Source organism: Camelus dromedarius, chromosome 13 (assembly GCF_036321535.1).
Source record: "Camelus dromedarius isolate mCamDro1 chromosome 13, mCamDro1.pat, whole genome shotgun sequence".
NCBI lineage: Eukaryota > Metazoa > Chordata > Mammalia > Artiodactyla > Camelidae > Camelus > Camelus dromedarius.
The window spans coordinates 61,595,837-61,615,723 of record NC_087448.1 but is presented as its reverse complement, the minus strand read 5'-3'; the positions used below and the strand labels follow the sequence as shown (position 1 = coordinate 61,615,723).

The window sequence follows — 19,887 nt, the reverse complement described above, 5'->3', positions numbered from 1 at the left end:
TATTTCAAAAACTAAAGGATGTTGTAGTATTATTACATGCTAATAGTTTTTAAATTAAGAATATTATTTTTATATTTCTAACGTGTCAATAATTATTTGCCATTATTTGTATTGCCTTAGTTCAACAACATTGGTTTCAGAAATATTCAGGTAACCTGGTATTTGGCTTAGGTTGGGCTTCAGTGGCCTTGAAAATAATAAGTAACTCCACCAGTTTATTCTCCTGATGCAGCATGGGAACAAGGGTGGCGTGGCTGGAAACGAGAGCCCACAGTTTCGGTTTTGATGAGGTTGTTATCTCGGTGTAGCAGCTCTCCTAGCCATGCAAGTTGATGTCCTGGGTCTCGTGATCTCTGACCTGACTAGCTGAAAAGCATGAGGCAGAGAAATAGCTGTTGTTGCTTTAATACCCGTGGCCTCTGCTTGGTTTGTCAGACGAGGCAGCACACACTTGTCATATGGGATTGCAGCAACTTTACTTTGAAAAAAAAACAAAAACAAATATTTTAAACTTTGATAAAAGTACTTCAGTAATTGAGCATTTCTCAAAGTGAAGTTTCGTGTCCCTTCAACTGTAAATAATGTCGGGTATTTATCAGGGAACCGTGCTGTGATCTGGATGGCAAGAAGAGACTGAGTTACCTGTTCTTTGAATAATACATTTAGGTATAAGATATATCAGAACTCTAGACAAAATAAGAATGTTCAAGTAACTCAACTTTTGTTAGTAAATAAGATTTAGAATATTAACTGAATTCCCTGCAGAATCAGTTTTCAGTCGCTCATATTTCTACTAAGAAAATCAAGATGTTTTGTGGCGATATAAGCAGACCAATATTTGTCATGCAGAAACATTTACAATAGATTTTCAAGCATCTAAATATTAGTTATAAGCTCTAACGTATATTTAACCAAGATGATATTAAGCTAAGGGCAGTGTTTCTCCACTTTTTAAAAAATTATTGCCCCCCGAGAAAAAACTTTAGTCAGTCGTCATTCTAATAGCTCCCCTGCCTTGAAATCCTATTACCACCAGCTTGCTGGATATCTGTTTGTGTACTGAATATGCGTCTGTGCTTCATACATTAAGTGTAAGATTTTTTTCACACACCCCTAACGCCAGTGTTCACCCCCTTGGGGATGAGATGACTCCTACTGAGGATGCACAGCTAAGGGAGATAGAGACGCTGTGAAAGGACCATGAAGACTCAGTGGTTTTTTACACTATGTTACACATACTGAAATACTAATATAAACCTAATGTTGAGAGTATTACCATTGTTACTAAGGAATGTGCATCGCTTTTAAAGCCAAGTGTTTCTCTTTGTTTTTTATAGGTTAAACCCATGTTAATCAATACATTGATTTGTGTATTTTACTACACATGTACTGCTTTTAAATTACAAAGATTTTACAGAAGTCATGACATTTTATACTAGGACTTTTTGAGGAATTTCTGTCGCTTGCATAAGCCTGTAACTAAGAGAAAAAGTATATTTAATTTAAGATGGATACTTCACAATTAAGTTTTTGTTTTTTGGCTTTTTGTTGTTGTTGTTGTTAACCACTGTAACTGTTAAGGAAGAAAAATGAAAATTTAATTTTACTCTCCAATGAGCTAATGAAATATTAACCTCATTATGGAGGCAGATGATTGTACTAATTGGTGATTCCCTGTACAAAAACATAAATGGGAAGATGAATTAATCCTTCTTAGGTTACTGTAGGGTTATTTCCCTGAAATAGATGACTAGTGGTGGTAGTCTGTGTCAACAGCTAGATGGAAGGAATATGTCCACACTTTCCATGAAACAGATTTTTACTTTGGAATGATGAATGTGAACTCGTTACATATATTTTTTTAGATGACTGAAACTCTTTTCTTCCTAGTTATATGAGTTGTATTTCATACTTGGTAACATTAAAATTTACAGTTACTTTATCCTATACAAAAAAATCAAGCTTATGATTTAAGAAATGTTCATCTTCATGTTTGTATTGAACCTTTTTGATACATAGTGAGATTAATTAGCAATGTTGCTAATGCCAATGAGCGTGAATACAGATAGGTGACAGGACAACTGGTTATTAGGGAAGATAAGTTTAAGATAGTAATTATCATGAGAACCATTGAACATATTAAATTCTAGAGCTGGGGGACACTGCAGAGAAAAGCTTGTCTTAGGCCTTCATTTTACAAATATAAAAGAATACAATGGAAAAAGTAAAATTTGTATAAGATGTGAAATTAAATCCAAATCTAAATTCCTAAACCATTGCTTTTTCTTCTACACCTCATTGGAAAACTATAAATTAAATGGCAAGTTTTGATCTATATATAATTATCTTATGTATAATATATAATACATATACATATATTCCACATAACTCTTATTTTAAGTCAGATATACATGATAGTGGTTAAAATAATAAATAGAATTACATTTTTAATAACTATTTTGTTTCTAAAATACTTATTTTTAGAATATATTGAAACCAGAATTTCAGAAATGGAAGGAACCTTAAAAGTCATTAATTGCTTAACAATATTACTTAATAACATCCAAATTATTTTACATATACTTTATATATAAACATAGAAAGAATACAATTTTACCAGTTTGAATAAACTTTTTTTTAGAATAAACTTTCAACAGATTACATTATCTGAGTTTTTAAATTTAAATTGATACTTATTACCCTGATCTTAAGGTTAGCTATCATTCCACTCTTACACACGGTAGAGGTAGATTATTATGCATTGTGTGTGCTTCTTTGTAGTCGCAGTGTGCCCAGTATGCTGCTGACAGGAGAGAGGAGGAAAAGATGTGTGACCACCTCATTGGTGCTGCAAAACATCGAGACCACGTGACTGCAAATCAGCTGAAACAGAAGATCTTGAACATTCTCACAAATAAGCATGGTGCTTGGGGAGCCGTTTCTCATAGGTGAGTTGTTAAAAACTGCAGGTAAATAATAACTTACAGGTTAATTATAATAGTTATGTTTTTAAAAGCTCTAAATTTAAAAATTACTTAGAAATTATGATTTTAAAGTATAAAAAATTGCTTAATTTTTTCCTGAAATCTTTAGAAATGCCTCTTTAGAACGGTTTAGAAGAAAACCTAAACGTTTAGAAACAATCGAATGGAAATTATTTCCAGTTTGTAATAATATGTAAAATAATAAGAAATTTGTTTAGGCAAGTATTTTAGACTACTATCTCTCCTATAACCCATATAACTCACATGGGTGTTAGTTATAAGAACTATCTCATTTTTGATCTTTCAGAGTCAACTCTTCTACATACTAAATTTATATCATTCTTAATTTTTCTTATACACAGGTAGTAATCATATAATCATTCACGATGGAAAAGTAATACATTCTTTTAAAAATTTTTCTTCTATATTTCTCTATTCAGTCTTTGTCAGGAGAAGTTTTCATCTCAAATTAGGGTATCTGTGGTTTTATAATACAAATAAAGCCAAAATTGGTTGTTTTTGCATTCCAAGTGTTTTTCTTCCTAGGGTTTTATAGACATAAAATTGTTTTTCTTTTCCCTCACAATAAAGTTTTTAAGAAAAAGAGTAGTGAAGGAGGTCACTGTATTTAGATTACTAATGAATACATCTTCATTTTATTTGATCTCAGTGTCACTCTAAACTGGCAGAGTTTAGGGATTGGTTAAATGTAAACAGGACATTAAGAAGAATTCTGGTAGTATTGATTCTGTTAGTTAGGGAAGAATGTCTAGAATATCGCCAGGATAGTATTTGACCAACTGTCCTGGAATTTCAAATATAAGATCAATTTAAGCAAACTGTATTATTTGAATTTAAAGTAGAATTATAACATCATGTCTTTAAAAATAGTCAACGCTCAGTATTTGTCTCTTATAGTAATAGCCATACCAGGACATCTAACGTTTATTGAATATTTATTGTGTACCAGGCACCATACTAAGAACATTACATATATTATTTTGTTTAATCTTCAGAACATCTCTATTAAGGTTGATACTGGTATCCTGAGCAGCTAGAATAATGCCTGATGCACAGTAGGTGCTAAATAAATGTTTTTTGAATAAGTTAATAAATGAGTACTTGGTGTATATACCCTTTAATTACAGGGATGACACTGATAGTGGAATACAAAAACAACTTAGTCTATTGTCTGGGACAGTTTTATATTTTAAATGAAATAATTTTAATAAATGACAAAAAGTACTTACCCCTGCATGAAATGATAGGTCAAGTTCATCCAGAAAATGCAGTGAACAATTTCTACTTCATTGGGTTATTTTAATGGTAAAATGAGATGTTATATGCAAAATGCTTAGCACAGTGTCTGACACATAGTAGCTGTTTCATATTTGTCATTCTCTTTTCTTTTTATGTTAGCTGTTTGCAAAGAGCCTTTTTTAAGACTGTGGTTTTAGAGTCATTTTAGGAGTAAAGCAAAATTGAGAAGAAGGTACAGAGATTTCCCATATGCTCCCTCCCTCACACATGCATAGTCTCCACCCTTATCAGTGTCACTCACTGGAATGATACATTTTTACCAAGGAGGAGCCTAACTTGACATGGCATCATCACCCAAAGTTCATAGTCTATCTTAAGGTTCGCTTTTGGTGTTGTATATTCTGTGAGTCTAGACGAACGTGTAATGACATATATTCATCACTATAATCTTATACAGAGAATTTTCACTGCCCTGAAGATCCTCTGTGCTCTGCTATTCATCTTTCCCCTCATCCCACTCCTGGCAATCACTGACCTTTTTATCTCTGTAGTTTTGCCTTTGCCAGAATGTCATATACTTGGAATTATATAGTATGTATCCTTTTCATATTAGCTTCTTTTATTTAGTAACGTGCATATCTTTCAATGGCTTGATAGCCCATTTCTTTTAGTGCTGAATAATATTCCATTGTCTGGATGTATCCCAGTTTATTTATTCATTCACCTAGTAAAGGGCATGTTGGTTTCTTCCACGTTTTGGCAGTTATGAATAAAATGGCTGTAAACATCCATGTGCAGGTTTTCGTGTAGACATAGGTTTTCAGCTCCTCGGGATAGATACCAAGGGGTGCAGCTGCTGGTTTGTAAAGTAAGAATATGTTTATTTTGTAAGAAGCCACCAAACACCAAACTGTCTTCAAAATGGCTGTAAGCGTTTTGTGAATCCATCAGCAATGACTGAGAATTCCTGTCATCCACATCTTCACCAGCATTTGGTGTTATTGGTGTTCCAGATTTTGGCCACTCTCATAGGTGTGTTGTGGTATCTAGTTGTTTTAGTTTACATTTCTCTGATGACATATCATGTGGAACATATTTTCCTATGCTTACTTTACATCTATTAGTCTTCTTTGGTGAGGTGTCTATTAAAGTGTTGGTCCATTTTTTAACCAGGTTTGGTTGTTTTCTTATTTTTGAGTTTTAAGATTTCTTTGTATATCTTGAGAATAGTCCTTTATCAGATATGTCTTTTGCAAATACTTTCTCCCAAACTGTGACTTATCTCTTTATGGTGTCTTTTGTAGAGCAGAAACTTTTAGTTTTAATAAAGTCCAGCTTATCTATTATTTCTTTCATGGAAAATACCTTTGGTGGTGTATCTAAGAGGTCTATACCCAAATTCATCTAGATTTTCCCCTGTGTTATCTTTAGGAGCTTTATAGTTTTGTATTTTACACTTCGCTCTGTGATCCAGTTTGAGTTAATTTTTGTGAAGGGCATAAAGTCTGTGTCTAGATTTATTTTTTTGCATGGAGATGTCCAGTTGTTCCAAAACCATTTGTTGAAAAGACTGTCTTTGCTCTGTTGTGTTGCTTTTGTTCCTTTGTCAAAGATCAGTTGACTTATTTATAGGAGTCTATTTCTGGGCTCCCTGTTCTGCTCCATTGACCTATTTGTCTAATCTTTCACCCCTTTGTCCTGGTTATTGTAGCTGTATAGTGCAGTACATATACTATAGTTTTAAGTTCTTTAAGTCAGGTAGCACTAGTCCTCCAGCTTTTTTATTCTCCTTCCAAAGTCTTTTAAAGTAATTTTGCATGCCACTTAGTCACCATCTAACTTGCAATATACAGTTACAATTTATTTATTTTATTCATTTAATGAATAGATCGCTCTTGAGCTCTTACTTGTGCTAGCCTAGTGGTGAGCGAAACAGACTTGTTCCCTGCCCTCACATAATTATAGTCTAGTAGAAGGGGCTGATATTAAACAATTGTAGAAATAAAAGGTGTTAATAACAAACTTTGGCAAATGCTAGGAAAGAAAAATATAGGGTACTCTGAAAGAGAGAGTATAGAAGAGGATCTTTATTTTAGATTAAGGATTTGGGGAAGACTTTTTTTGAAGAAGATGGATTTAAGCTGAGTCCTGAAGGGATGAGAAGATCGTCAGCAAACGCTGGGGTGTCCAACATTATGGAGAGAATTATTACAAAGACTCGGAGCTTAGAAATAATTAAATGAACAGAAAGGGTGTAGTTATGTCTAGAGCTCAGTGAGCAGTGGGTTAGTGGCTTGAGATGAAGCTGGAGGGTAACAGATGAGCCTGATGATTTAAAGTCTTGTAGGTCATGTTAAGGATTTGTGACTTTATCCTAAGTGGCATGAAAAGCAGTGAAGGGTTTTGAGCAGAAGAGTAACATGATCTGATTTATGTTTAAAAAGATTAGTCTGGCTGCTTTATGAAGACATATGGTGGAAGAAATAGGAAAGTACAATCACCCTGTTTATAGCTGAGTTCAGATGTCACCCTTTCTATACCATCTCCTGGGTTCTTTATTTTTCCTGAGCCTACGTCCTCGTGTTTTGTTGTTACTATTGCAGCTATCTATGATATATCACTTAATGTTTTATAGCTATGTGAATTTTCCAGTAGACTTGTTGCTTCCTAAGAGGAGGGGTTAAAGAGTACTTACAGTTACATCCCTATCATCAAATATATGTTAAACCTGAAGAATTTCACCTGTATAATGTTCGGCTTCCTGTTTTACAACAAAGTGTTTAATTTTAACATATAATTCCTTTTGCTTTTATCTTTTGACTCGGTGGTGCTGCTGGCTGTAACATATTTTAGCTTTTGAATTTTACTGACCTTTATTTCTTCCCTGAGGAAAAACTAGGATTTGAGAGCTTTTTAAAATGCATATTCAAGACCTAAATTTGTTACATGATATTTAGTATTTACAAACAGTGTTTCCTTATTTGTTTTATCTTTTTGGGTCATATTTCCTGTTCCTTAAACTACATAGAGGAAATATTAAAATGGGCAAAGGACATAAATAGACATTTTTCCAAAGAAGGTATACACATGGCCACTGGGTACAAGTAAATGTGCTCAGCATCACTAATTATTAGGGAAATGCACATCAAAACCACAATGAGATGTCACCTCACATCTGTCTGAATGGCTGTCATGAAAAAGGCAAGAGATGGCAAGAGATAACAAGTGCTGGTGAGGACCTGGAGAAAATGGAAACTTTGTGCACTGCTGGTGGAATTGTAAATCAGTGTAGCCCCTATGGAAAACAGTATGGAAGTTCCTCAGTAAATTAAAAATAGAACTACTATATGATCCAGCAATTCCACTTCTGGGAATATACCTGCAGGAAACAAAGGTACTACGGCAAAGAGATACTTGCACCCTCATGTTCATAGCAGCATTATTTACAATGGCCAAGACATAGAAGCAACCTAAGAGTCCATCAGTGGATGAATGGACAAAGAAGTTGTGGGTCTACATATATACAATGGAATATTATCCACAAATCAAAAAGCAAGGACATACTGCTATTTGCAACAATGTGGATGGACCTAATATTATACTAAGTGAAATAAGTCAGACAGAGAAACACAAATATTGTATGATCTCATTTGTATGTGGAACCAAAAAAAAAGAAGAAAAAATTCATAGAAAAAAAAAGAGATCAGACTTATAATTACCAGAGGAACAGTTTGAGGGTAGGGAGGATTGGATGAAGGCACTCAGTTAAAAGATTAATAAGTACTAGGAATGTAATGTACAATATGATGACTACAGTTAACACTCCTGATTGGTATATGGGAAAGTTAAGAGAGTAGATCGTAGGAGCTCTTGTAACAAGGAAAAACAACTTTTTTCCTTGTTTTTTTTTTTTCTGTATCTATCAGAGATGATAGGTGTTAACTAAACTTGTGGTAATCATTTTACAGTATGTGTTAAGTCAAGTAATTTAATTATGCCATATACCTTAAACAGTGCTGTATGTCAATTATAACTCAATAAAACTGGGTAAAAGGGAAAGCTACATAAGCCATAACAACTTAAATTAAAATCAAGAGGTTGTAATAGGCTCTTTAGTAAAACACACACACACACACACACACACACACACACATATCCCCCAATTTTCAGTGTGCATTATCATATAAACATTACTATTGAGATTTGTTTTCTGATAGAATGTTGGTGGAAACTCACATTTATTGAGAGCAGTTATGTGTTGGTAGTAACTCCTCATACTTTCCATCGAATGTCTTATTTTCATTCTGACAACACTGTAAGGTAGGCATGAATCTCAAAGAAGTTGAATAGCTTGCCCAGTGTTACATAGCTAAATAGTAGGGGCAGGATTTTAATCTGAATCTCTCTAACCCTAAAGCCCATGGTCATTCCAGTGTTGAAATTAATTACTAATTATTGTATTAATTATAAAAATTATAAATTAGGATAAAGAAATAAAAGAACTTCTTAAACAGGAATAAGACTCAAAAATCTGGGGCTTTAGAAAATATTTTCAATGTTTTACAAGTTCAAGACCCAAACTAAATTGATACTGGAACTCCTACTCAGAAAGGTCATGATATATAGCTTGCAGTCTGAACCTGACAGGGTTGATTGACTGGTAAAAGAAAAACAAATAGACATTCTCCATAGGAGATTAGCAGGATGCAATTCCAAATTATTTAATATGCAAAGAACCAAGAAAATCTTAATGTTTCTCAAGAAAAGACAACTAACAGATACCAATTCCAAGATGACCCAGATGTCGGTACTATTAGATAAATATTTAAAAGCAACAATTATGACCATCTTCCTTGAAGTAAAGTTAGTATTCTTTAAATGAATGTCATGATAGAAGATCTCAGCAGAGTAACTGAAAGTATAAAAAAGAACCGAATGAAAATGAAAAATGTAATGTCTGAATAAAAATAAATTAAAAAATTTAAATGTGATATCTGAAATTTTTAAAAAATTCACAGACTGAAAAAAGTGTTTGCAAGTCACATATCTTATAAATTACTTATGAGTATAAAGTATACAAGTATAAGTGTATATAATATATGTATATATGGATGTATAAAAAACTTTTCAAAACCTAATAAGAAAACTAACATTGCAGTAAGGAAGCAAGCAAACATTTGAACAGATACTTCACCACAGATAACATACAGATGGCAAATAAGCACATGAAAAGATACTCCATGTCTCTAGCTATTAAGGAAATTCAAATTAAAATTAAAACAATCATATACCACTACCATTAGAATGAGTAAAACTAAAAAAAAACAAAAACCTGGTAATGCAAGAGCTAACAAAGATGTGAAGCAGCTGGAACTCTCATACATTACTGGTGGAGATACAAAATGGTCCAACCTCTTTGGAAAGCAGTTTGGCAGTTTCTTCTACAGTTAAACATGCAGTTACCATATGACACAGCAGTCCTACTCCTAGGTATTTACCCGAAGAGAAGTGAACATTTACATTTACACAAAAACTTGTATGCGAATGTTTATAGCAGCTCTATTAATAATTGCCAAAAATTGAAAACAGCCCAAGTGTTCTTCAGCTGGTGAGTGGGTGACAGACTGTGGCCCATCAATACAGTGGAATACTGCTTAGCAATAATAAGGCATGGACTGTTGATAATGCAACAGTCTGAATACATCTCAAATGCGTTCTGCGAAATAAAAGAAGCCAGACTCAAAAGGATACCTTGTATAATTCCATTTGCATGACATTCTTGAAAAAGCAAAAACTTTGGTAAAGAAAACACATTGTTGGTTTCTAGGGATTAACAGTAGAGGGAGGATTTGACTAGAAAGTGCCAACGTGAGGGAGTTTTTGAGGGATGGTTGAACTGTTGTGTATCTTGATTGTGGTATGGGATTCATGACTGTGCTACTATCAATATATATAGGACTGTACACCAAAAAGACTGAATTTTACTGTATATAAATTCATAAATTTTTTAAAACTTAAAAAAAGGGCTAGAGAAGGCTTTATAGATTATTCTTGAGCCGTTAATACTAATATTTAACAAACTTACATTTTTACTATAGAGAACTACAATCAAATATTATTTATTATTTAGAAGCTAAAGATATAACAACTCATTATCTTAGTTATTTCCATGCTAACACAAGTATATTTGTCATATACTCTGCAGAATAAAATTGCATTTCCCTACAACTAATTACTTGTAAATGGATTAATTTTACATGTATTTTTTAATTATATAGTTTCAAGATCCTTATGTAAATGTACTAAATATACTGTTCTCTACATAGATCATGAAGTACTCAGAGGCAGAAAAAGAAAGTTTTTTCCAGCAATTTTCAAGTAGTTTAAAGTGTCAAGATTTAAATTAGGAATGTGCTGTATACTCAATGAATGTGGTTGTTACAATTTGTGTTACCAAGTATATTGATAGTTACTGGGGTAGACTAAATCATCTACTAATTGTGATCTCGTCAACACTGTGAGATCTAAGAGGACCCAAAAAAACCTGCATAGAAATTAAATATATATGCATCATAGCTCATATTAATTTAATGGCCATGAGGCTTCGTAGAATGCTCTACCGTAATAAGAGTTATATAAATAAACAGTAGGTTCAAATGAGAAGATGACATACCTATTGGATTTCAATCTGATATTCTACACTTCAAAACAAGAGTTCACCTGTTCACTGTTTCAAGAATTTAAGGCCAAAACAATAAAGTAATACAAAATAAGTGTTACAAACACAAAATAATAAAGTACCATAAATTTAAACACTGAAACATAGAGCAATGAATGAGTACGTAGTGTTATGAAGTGAAAATGGTATGCTTTTGAAACAAATTCTAGATCTGGAATATTCTGAAACGATCATATTAACTTTCACTTCCTGGCTCCATTTCTGTTTCCTTTATCTTAAAGCATTCACTGTTGTCTTCTGTAATAGCTATGAACTGCAACCACTGTACTCAGGTATTTAAGTCCAACTTAATTTGCCCTGAGTTCCCTCCATGGGGTTGTTAGAAAATTCAATCTCAGTTATTAATAGGAACCCTCCCACACACTTCAGGATTACACACAGATTCTAGTAATCTTATTAATATAAAGCTCAGGATCCTCATTTCCCTCTGGGCTCTAGAAATATGCTTGATTCATGAAGGCAGGGATATTTCTGGGAAAAATTAGGCATTGGGTTCTATATTAACTCAAGGAGCTGTGGTACCTAGGGTACCAGCCATACATGTTCCTGCTATTTCATTTCATTGAAAGTATATGTATCGTCCACTTTCAAGACATTCTTCTTACATCATCTTCTTAGTTTTGGAATAAACTACCCAAACCCTGGATATCTCAATCTCTTTACCCCTCAAGTCTCTATGTCCATCATCTCTCCTGGGATAATTCAGCTACTTTTTAAAGGGAACATCTCATCTGCTAAAAAGATTAGGGTTGCCTCAGATCTCCTAGATTCAAAACCCTGCTTGTTTTGAAGAAGTTGGTGTAGAGTTTAGTGGGGATTTTGTTTATTTCTCTGATCCATTTTCATTACTTGGCCCAAACCTTTCTGCAGTCATCCTGGATATCTGTTTGATCTGTAGGTTCTATAACCATGGAACAGGTTTTGTTTTTCCTTGGGTATTTGAATCTTTGATGTTCAACTCATTGTGTTCTAATTGATTGAGGTTATTAGTTCTAACTACTCTAATGGAAAACATAAGTCTAAAATTAGGTAGAGTCTTTATGACCTGATGATTAAATAGTTAGGGAAGAATCAAGGATGTTGCACAAGTTGCTGTCATCGTTCCTTGGGGGGAATAGTGGTACCATCTGTAGAACTGAAAAACATTGAAGGAAGTGGTGTAGATGGAAAGATGATTGTTGAGTCTGCCTTGCCTGGGGCATATTCTAGTGGGAATGTCCACCAGAAAGAAGAAAATAGAGCTCCATATGACAGCAGGTCACTGCTTATGTCTGTGTTAACCTTAGACATGGCCAAAACATATTTTTCCAGTCCCTAACAAATTTTGTCTCTCCTATTCCTTGATTTACTTCTTTCTTTCAACCTTCCCTCTCCCCATACAACACATACACAAATTGTCCCTCACTAGTTCCTGTCAGGAATACCTCTATATGCTTAGTTCTTCCAAACACTGAAAATATTTAGAATATGAATTCTTCCAGGATTATGTAATACTGGATAGTTTCATCAAGACAGAGGAGCCAGAATATTAAGATAACAAGTAAGAAAGTGGTTGAAGTGTTAGAGTAATAAGTGATAGACTTAATCTAAGATAATTCAGGAAGGGAAGTAAAGAAAGAAGGGTGTTGATACACAGACAATAATGGAGTCAAGAAAACAGAAATAGTGAACTGAAAGGATGGAAGTTCTAGGATGTTTGAATTTAAAAGTTCACAAATACGTTAGTACAAAGTTGACAAATCCAGAATGTGGTCATGAAAATAGTTAAGTGGAACTGAGTTGAAAATCATAGTAAAGATCAAGAAATTGACAGGATGGAATCTTGCATGTGGCACTTATGTTGAATTACGCAAGATAATCCCAGTATTTGGGATGGAAATGAAGATTGTCAACATCTAATTTTTCAGTAAATAAGAGGAACAGCTTGGGAGGCTGGTAGAGTACTCCAAATGGGGAAGGGACAAAAGTGGCATTACTCAGATTCGTCAAGGGCCTTAAAGGAGTCTCAAAGTTCATCTTCCTGTTAAAAAAAAAAAAGTATATGTATTATATAGAGAGAGATATAAATATATATATATATCAGGTCCAAAAATGAATAGTGTAGAAAATATACTACAAGGTGATAAAGCTTTAACAGCCCCCCCGTCAGATCATATTCCCTGATTGAACTCTAATGCAGGTCATAAAGGTAAGTGCAATAATTTGAAAGGACTGGGTCATTTTAGATCAATAGGGATTGCATGGATGAGGACCAGAAATGCCTGTTATTTGGATGTGTAAGTGGACGAGATGAACCCTCTATGACCCAAATGATTATCAACATCATTTCTGCTGCCATTTTTCCTAAAATATATAGATTTTTAAAAAATAGTATAATTATATTTATATATTTGGGGGGAGGTAATTAGGTTTAAAAAATAGAGTGATTATAGTAAGTCTCTTCAAAGTAAGACAGTTTGTAAAATGCTTAAAATACACAAATGATGATAATGAAGAAAATCAATATGCACATATACAACAATAAATCTCACAAAAATTAGAGTACTTGCTCAGCCATGGAAATCATTAGTTTTAAAATAAAAATTTGTGTTTTGGATCTCCACAGTAGCGAAACTTCTCCTTGGCTTACAAATGGCATAAAGTTTAAAATTTTTGACCATTTGCAACAAGTGCCTAGAGTTAAAGTGAGTTCATCACAGTCCCTCAGTCCTTTATTTGGCTGCTAATTAAAATATTCACATACCAAACTGTAGAAAATGTTTTTCAAGCAGTAACATCTGGTATCTTGGCAGATGGCAATTTTGTTGGAATCACTGAAGATAGTACTTTATTAGGCTATTGAGGAAACTCTCCGGACTCCTTTGATGTGATTGTTTTTATAAGCTTGCTTTTTGGGTTAGACATTTTTACTTAAATATCACTACACTCCCTAAAATAATATGTTCAACTCATTGACTTTTTGAAGTTCATCAAAAGACATGAAAACATTACAAACATTTAGGAATTTGAATTGAAGCAGTGTTTTTCATTTTCCTCTTTTTATATCCTCTTTTTATAACATCTCCTTTTTTGTTTTTACAAATGAAATGAATAAATTCATTTACAATGAGATTGCTCTGTATTCTATGCACACTAAAATATTATGCATTAGGATGTGAAATATTTTTTTATATTTGTTTTCACAAGTAGTTTAGTGTCTTTTGTCAATAAGAAGGGTTGCCTGTTTAGTTGGAAAGCACCATTGCCCTAGAGTGCTGTATTCTGAAGTCATCTGTCAGGGATACAATGTAGAGAAGGAAGACTATTTATGTTTATGGCATTTTAAGTAACTGAGTTAAACCCTTTGGAATATAGAGAAATGGCTTATTTACTGTCATCACTGTTCGCTTAATCTTGTGACCCTGACATGATAGCATTCCCATAAATCTCCCTGTGGGTAGTTCAGTAAAACAGATGAACATCAGAATGTAATGATTGTTTCAGCTTTAGGAATTAACTATGTGATGGAATAAATATAGCCCAGATAGTAATATTACAGAAGCATTTTACCTCTCCCTTTTTCTAACAAATAATACTAGAAAATAATTATTTGTTATAATTTATATTCTATTTTCAGATAGTATTTGCAGTTTTAATAGTCATTAAGAGAAAGAAAATAGATACAAATAATATACATAATGTGACTATTTTTTAAAAGAAGTTTAAATTTTTTGACACACTTAAGTTGGCTTTTACAAGGATATTTTAATGTAGCTTTATTTTATATTATGTTTTCATTGTACTACATCCCTGTATTAACTTTTATGTATGCACTCTTTTTAATATTTAAGATTATGTAGTTCCTAAAGCATAAAGTCTTAACATCAGTATTTTTTTTAACCTCAACCTTTTTGTAAGCAAGGTATTCTGGGGGAAAAATTGAGGGCATTGAGGCACTCAAGAAAAAAATAAATAAATAACCTGCAGCATTAGGATAAATTAATGGAAGAAGCTGAAAGAACCTAACCTAACACTCACTTGTCACTGTACTTACATGCCAGAGACCATCTCCACAAACCGGAAGAAAATCCAACTTTGGTTCAACATTTTGTAAAAGTAAATGCTATTAATGTTCTCGTTGCTTAGACAATAGACCTATAGGATGAAATGATCTTAAAGCATGTTACATTTGTCTCCCACCAATTTCCATATGTATAAAACTTTTTGTCAGTTTTGTTTGGTGTGGCAAAACCTCTAATCCTCTTTTCAAATAGGATTTCATACTTTGGCTACTATTAATCCAGTTTGCATGGTAATGATAAATTCTAAACACCAAATGTATGCAGTAAAATGTAAAATCTATGGGAAAGATTATAATATTTATGGTTTTATACAAAGATTATTATAGAAACAAAACAAATCTGTAAAACATACCCTCATAAGCATTTTTAGTGGCAATCCAGGCAGGAAACACAGAAAGTGAAACTCTGAAGCCTGTCAGCAAAGGAGGCCAATTACTAATATGATACACGTTCCCAGAAAAATAATATGAATCATGTATCTTTACTAATTGAATCTTAGACCACTAGCATCAAGTTGCAAAACAGTCTTCCATGAAGAGAAGGTTGATGTGTATCATGAAGTGAATGGTCAGCTCCTTTACTTTAGATGTAGACAACTGAGCCCTAAGAAGACTTTCTTCTGTTTTAATAGCCTTTCAAGCTAATATATGCCCTAAAAACTTGATTCATATGATTTTTGTGGAAGCTACAAATTGTAATGTCTCTTTGTGGACAGTGTTAAGACAGAATTTTTTTTTTTAAGTGGGATTTTTTTCTGTTATCATTATTCAGTTAAGAGTTAACCAAATTGCAGTCAGACACTACAGATGAAGATACTGTTCAGTGCCAGGGACTAGGGCATTCCATGAGAAGGATTTTTATGCCTTTGGAGTCAACATAAATCTTAAAAATTGAGTATGCCTGGCTTTTGTATGAAGAAAGACTTTTGAGGTCTAGGCAATAAAATATGCCAAATATAAACTATCACATAGGCATTTTTAAATCTTATAAGCTAGATTCATCCAGTTGAGAAGCTGAGTGTGTTCTAGGGCACAGTAAGATACATTATTAAGCAGTAAATAAATAAACATAAAAAATACAGCTAGCAAAATACCTTGTTAACTTCTTTAGAAGCAGTCATTATGAATTTGATAATTAAGTGGATAATTAAAATTTTTACCTTCCAGTAGATTTGATGGTGTCATGGTCAGAGTTATGTGAGTATTGGTTTCAAGTATTTCTAGTTCAGGGGCACTTAATTGATGGAGAACCTTGTGACTGTTCCCTTGAAGGAACATATACTTAGTTTAGTTTAAAGTAAAATTGATAAATTAGTTCATTTTTCTGTAATTCTCTTCACATATAGATCCTTCAGTCTGTATCAAAAGTAAGGTTTTCTACTCTGCCTTAACCCATTACTCTCCACATCATTTTCGTGAGACTTCAACTTTGGCCAACTCAGATTCCATCTATAAATTGAGTCATCTCACAACCTTACATACTCTCCTGACTCAAACTTTGTGGCTGCTCTCTGCTCTTCCAATACTGGTGTATAATCTAGGACCTAGAGGAGTAAAATGCCTCAGATTTGTCACTTTATATTTCTTGAATTTCTTCAGTATCTATTCTGTCCCAGTTGAAGCCAATTACAGTCTCATTTATGTTCCTGCAACCCAAGATTACTTGTTTCTATTCTGGATATTTATTATAAATCCCTTTATCATTATTAACACCAGTATTCTTTGTTTCATTTTTGAAACAATCTACAACTCCAGATATTTTAATGTACCTCTCTGATGATATTTTTAACATTTAAAATTTACATTATTGTTAATACACAGTACACATCTCTTAAGTAGGTTGTGAAGATTAAAAACATATTAAGTGCAGATCTTAGTTATTATAACCTTATGATTATATCACTCCTTACTCTATATTTCCCCAAAGAGGTAACTTCTTAACTATATAAAAATCCAAAAGTATTTAAATTACACTTAAAGTGTGCTATATCAACTCAGTTCAGTGTGTTTTGCATTTCGGATGCTGGGGTTAGAAAAGCATTGTTAAGAAGAGTCCACTAACCCAGCTCTGCCTGGACACAAACACACTTGAATCATCCAAGGCACATATTTGATGTCCACTGACTGAAATTTGTTAAAATCCCTCGTGGTCAGATCAGAATTTACAACTGTTTACTTGACGTCTTTAACCAGGTATCCTATGAGGTCTTAAAGTGAATAAAGCTGACCTTAATTGTTACACTTTTGGTTTAGCCCTTTCCTTCTCTCTGTCTTTAATACTTTCTTACTTGGTTTATTTGTATATTGTATATTTATTCTTTTTACTGCCAAACTCTGTGTTCCTCAGGAGTTGAAGTTGTTAGTGTGTATCTTAGTGACCGACATGTAAGAGGTGGTCTGTAAATAAATATTACTAAGTAAGAAAGTGAATGAATGAAAAAATGAATGAACGCAAGACTTCAAAGTACCTGTAACTGGTCCTCAAAAATTCTGAAACATTAGCAGATGTACCAAAAAAGAATAATAATATTATTTAGGTATTTTTGCTAACATTTCAGAAATTTTTAAGTTTGGATAAAGAACTGAATAAGAATACACTTTACTTCTGCCTCCACTTCTTTCTGCTTAACCTTGAGATATGGAAAGAATGAATAATACTATTATTCAGAATATTTTGAATATATTAACTATAATATTTTATGTATTTGGTAGAATTCTAATTTTCATTACATCATTTGGCAAACTTTGAACATAAGAAAAGTAAATTAAATTGATAAGTGTAAATTTTAAGTGTATTAACATTAATTATAAGTATTAGGTAACTATATGGATAGTATTATATTCGAGCTTTGGATTCTGACAGACTTGAATTCAATTTTCGTCTCCAAAGCTTCAGATTTCTATAGCTTTGGTAAGTTTTCTAAGCTTCTCCAAGCCTCAATATTTTTCATTTGTAAAATATGGCATAATAAATACTTTATAGAATTGTGGAACATAAATTAGAAAACAAAATCCTACAGTTTTATCAAATGTTTATTAAATAAATGAGTACTTCAAATTGGTAATAATGTAGAAGGAAACCTAAGGAATAACTTATTGGCATCTTTACTGGTTTATTTTTCTAGTTTAAATATGTACCATATTATATTTAATTCTTGGAATATTCATCAGCATATTTTAAGCTCAAAACATCTGTATAAGCTTAATAGTATCTTTACTGTTCTGATTTCTAATAATTTACCTTATGATCTTCTTTTATAATTCTCACTGTTACCCAAATGAAAGCAATTATTAATTGGCATTGCATTTCTACAACTGTATAGAAATACATGGCTAGAATATTTAGTAGAAATAACTTTCCTAAATAAAGTTGTGGCAGAGTATTGTTCATTAGTAAATTTTTTCAAGAAAAACAGTATCACCTACAGTGCTGTAAAGTCAGAAATTCAGCCTTTGGTTTTAAAACCTTTGGGCAGCTTTTTAAAAAATTATTAAACTTAAAATGTGTTTAGGTTTGTTTTTTCATTTCTGGGTAATTAACTATTATTAATCACCTTGGTGTTACTTTCCTGGCCTTTCAAAAAAGTGCATATACAACTTTCAGATACTTCTAGATGATGTTTGTTTACCTAGTTAAAATCTGGTTCAAAATTCATGATGTATATTCATTTCTTTTGATTTTGAATTAGAACCTGAAACATCTATTTTGATTCAAGAGTTGTCAGTCATGCCATTTCACCTCTAGGCCATTTCATATCCGTTTGTCATGTGCTCTTTTACTTGTTCGGCAAGTTTTTATTAAATTTGCCATGTGACGTTTAAGATGGTTATGATATTTTTGTGTACTTGTTTAAAAAAATGGAAGACTTAGGAAATCCTCTCCTATTTATTCAAAGAATGAGATTATGTCAAGCCTCATCCTCTTGACTTTGACTTTTTGTTTTTCCTCCCTCCGTCTTAAGTGAATCATAGTTAAGCACACACATTTTCATGTTTCATTCTTTACTTCCACTACATAAAAGGCATGTGCAACAGTGTTTTTATATAATACCATATTGTGTCAGTGTTCTGCAAATATCTAGAAAGGTGGCAAGTTAACTTATGTTCTCAGAAACTGTGTGAGATTATAACACTTAAGGGGGCTGAAATTTATATTAAATGAGAGAATGTTGACTTTGCAGTAATAAGTTATCTGGAATATATTAACTCATAAAAATTAAGAAATTTAGGAAAACCATTAGACATGTTTCCTAAGTGAATTTTTTTATTCATAGTTACCTGAATTAATATGAATATTTGTTATTTCCAGTTACTTAATAAATTGTTGATTCTTGAATATTTGAAAAGCAATACTTCTGTGTTAAATATTTTTACCTTAGAAGTGTTTTAAGGGGAAATATATATAAATTGGGATATAATTAGTCAGAGACTAATTGGATAATATAAACTATAAATCTTTATTGTTTGTTATTGTTACTTTTTTTTTCTTCTTTTTCTTGTTTTTTTAATTGAGATATTGGGGTGGAACCCAGGACTCATGCATAGGAAGCACGTGCTCTACCACTGAGCTACACCCTCCCCACTGTTGTTACTTTTTATTTTTTTAAGTTCTTTTGGTTTTTTTAACTTTTGTTTTTGGTCAAGAATAGGGAAAGAAAAATGACCCATTATTTCCGTGATTTGAAGGTTTTAGTGCAGCAGCTGAGCAGCTCACTTTTATTCAATGCTACATTAACTTTTCCATTAAGGGGACTGCTGTAAAATACAGAGCCCTTAAGCACTGTGAACTTGCTGTCTGGCATTTGTTCATTGATATGGCTGCTGTATTTGAATGTTGCAGTCAT

General features: G+C 32.7%; 1 protein-coding gene across 6 annotated transcripts in view; it reads left to right on the top strand.

Moving 5' to 3' along the window:
- The window catches only part of NBEA (neurobeachin), a 536,299-nt gene that overhangs the window by 269,244 nt on the left and 247,168 nt on the right, over nt 1–19,887 (top strand). For all 6 annotated transcript variants that reach the window (XM_031465874.2, XM_064493205.1, XM_064493203.1 and 3 more), the window contains one exon: nt 2,782–2,948. In XM_031465874.2, the coding sequence (XP_031321734.2) occupies nt 2,782–2,948 (167 nt within the window). The remainder of the gene's footprint in view (nt 1–2,781; nt 2,949–19,887) is intronic.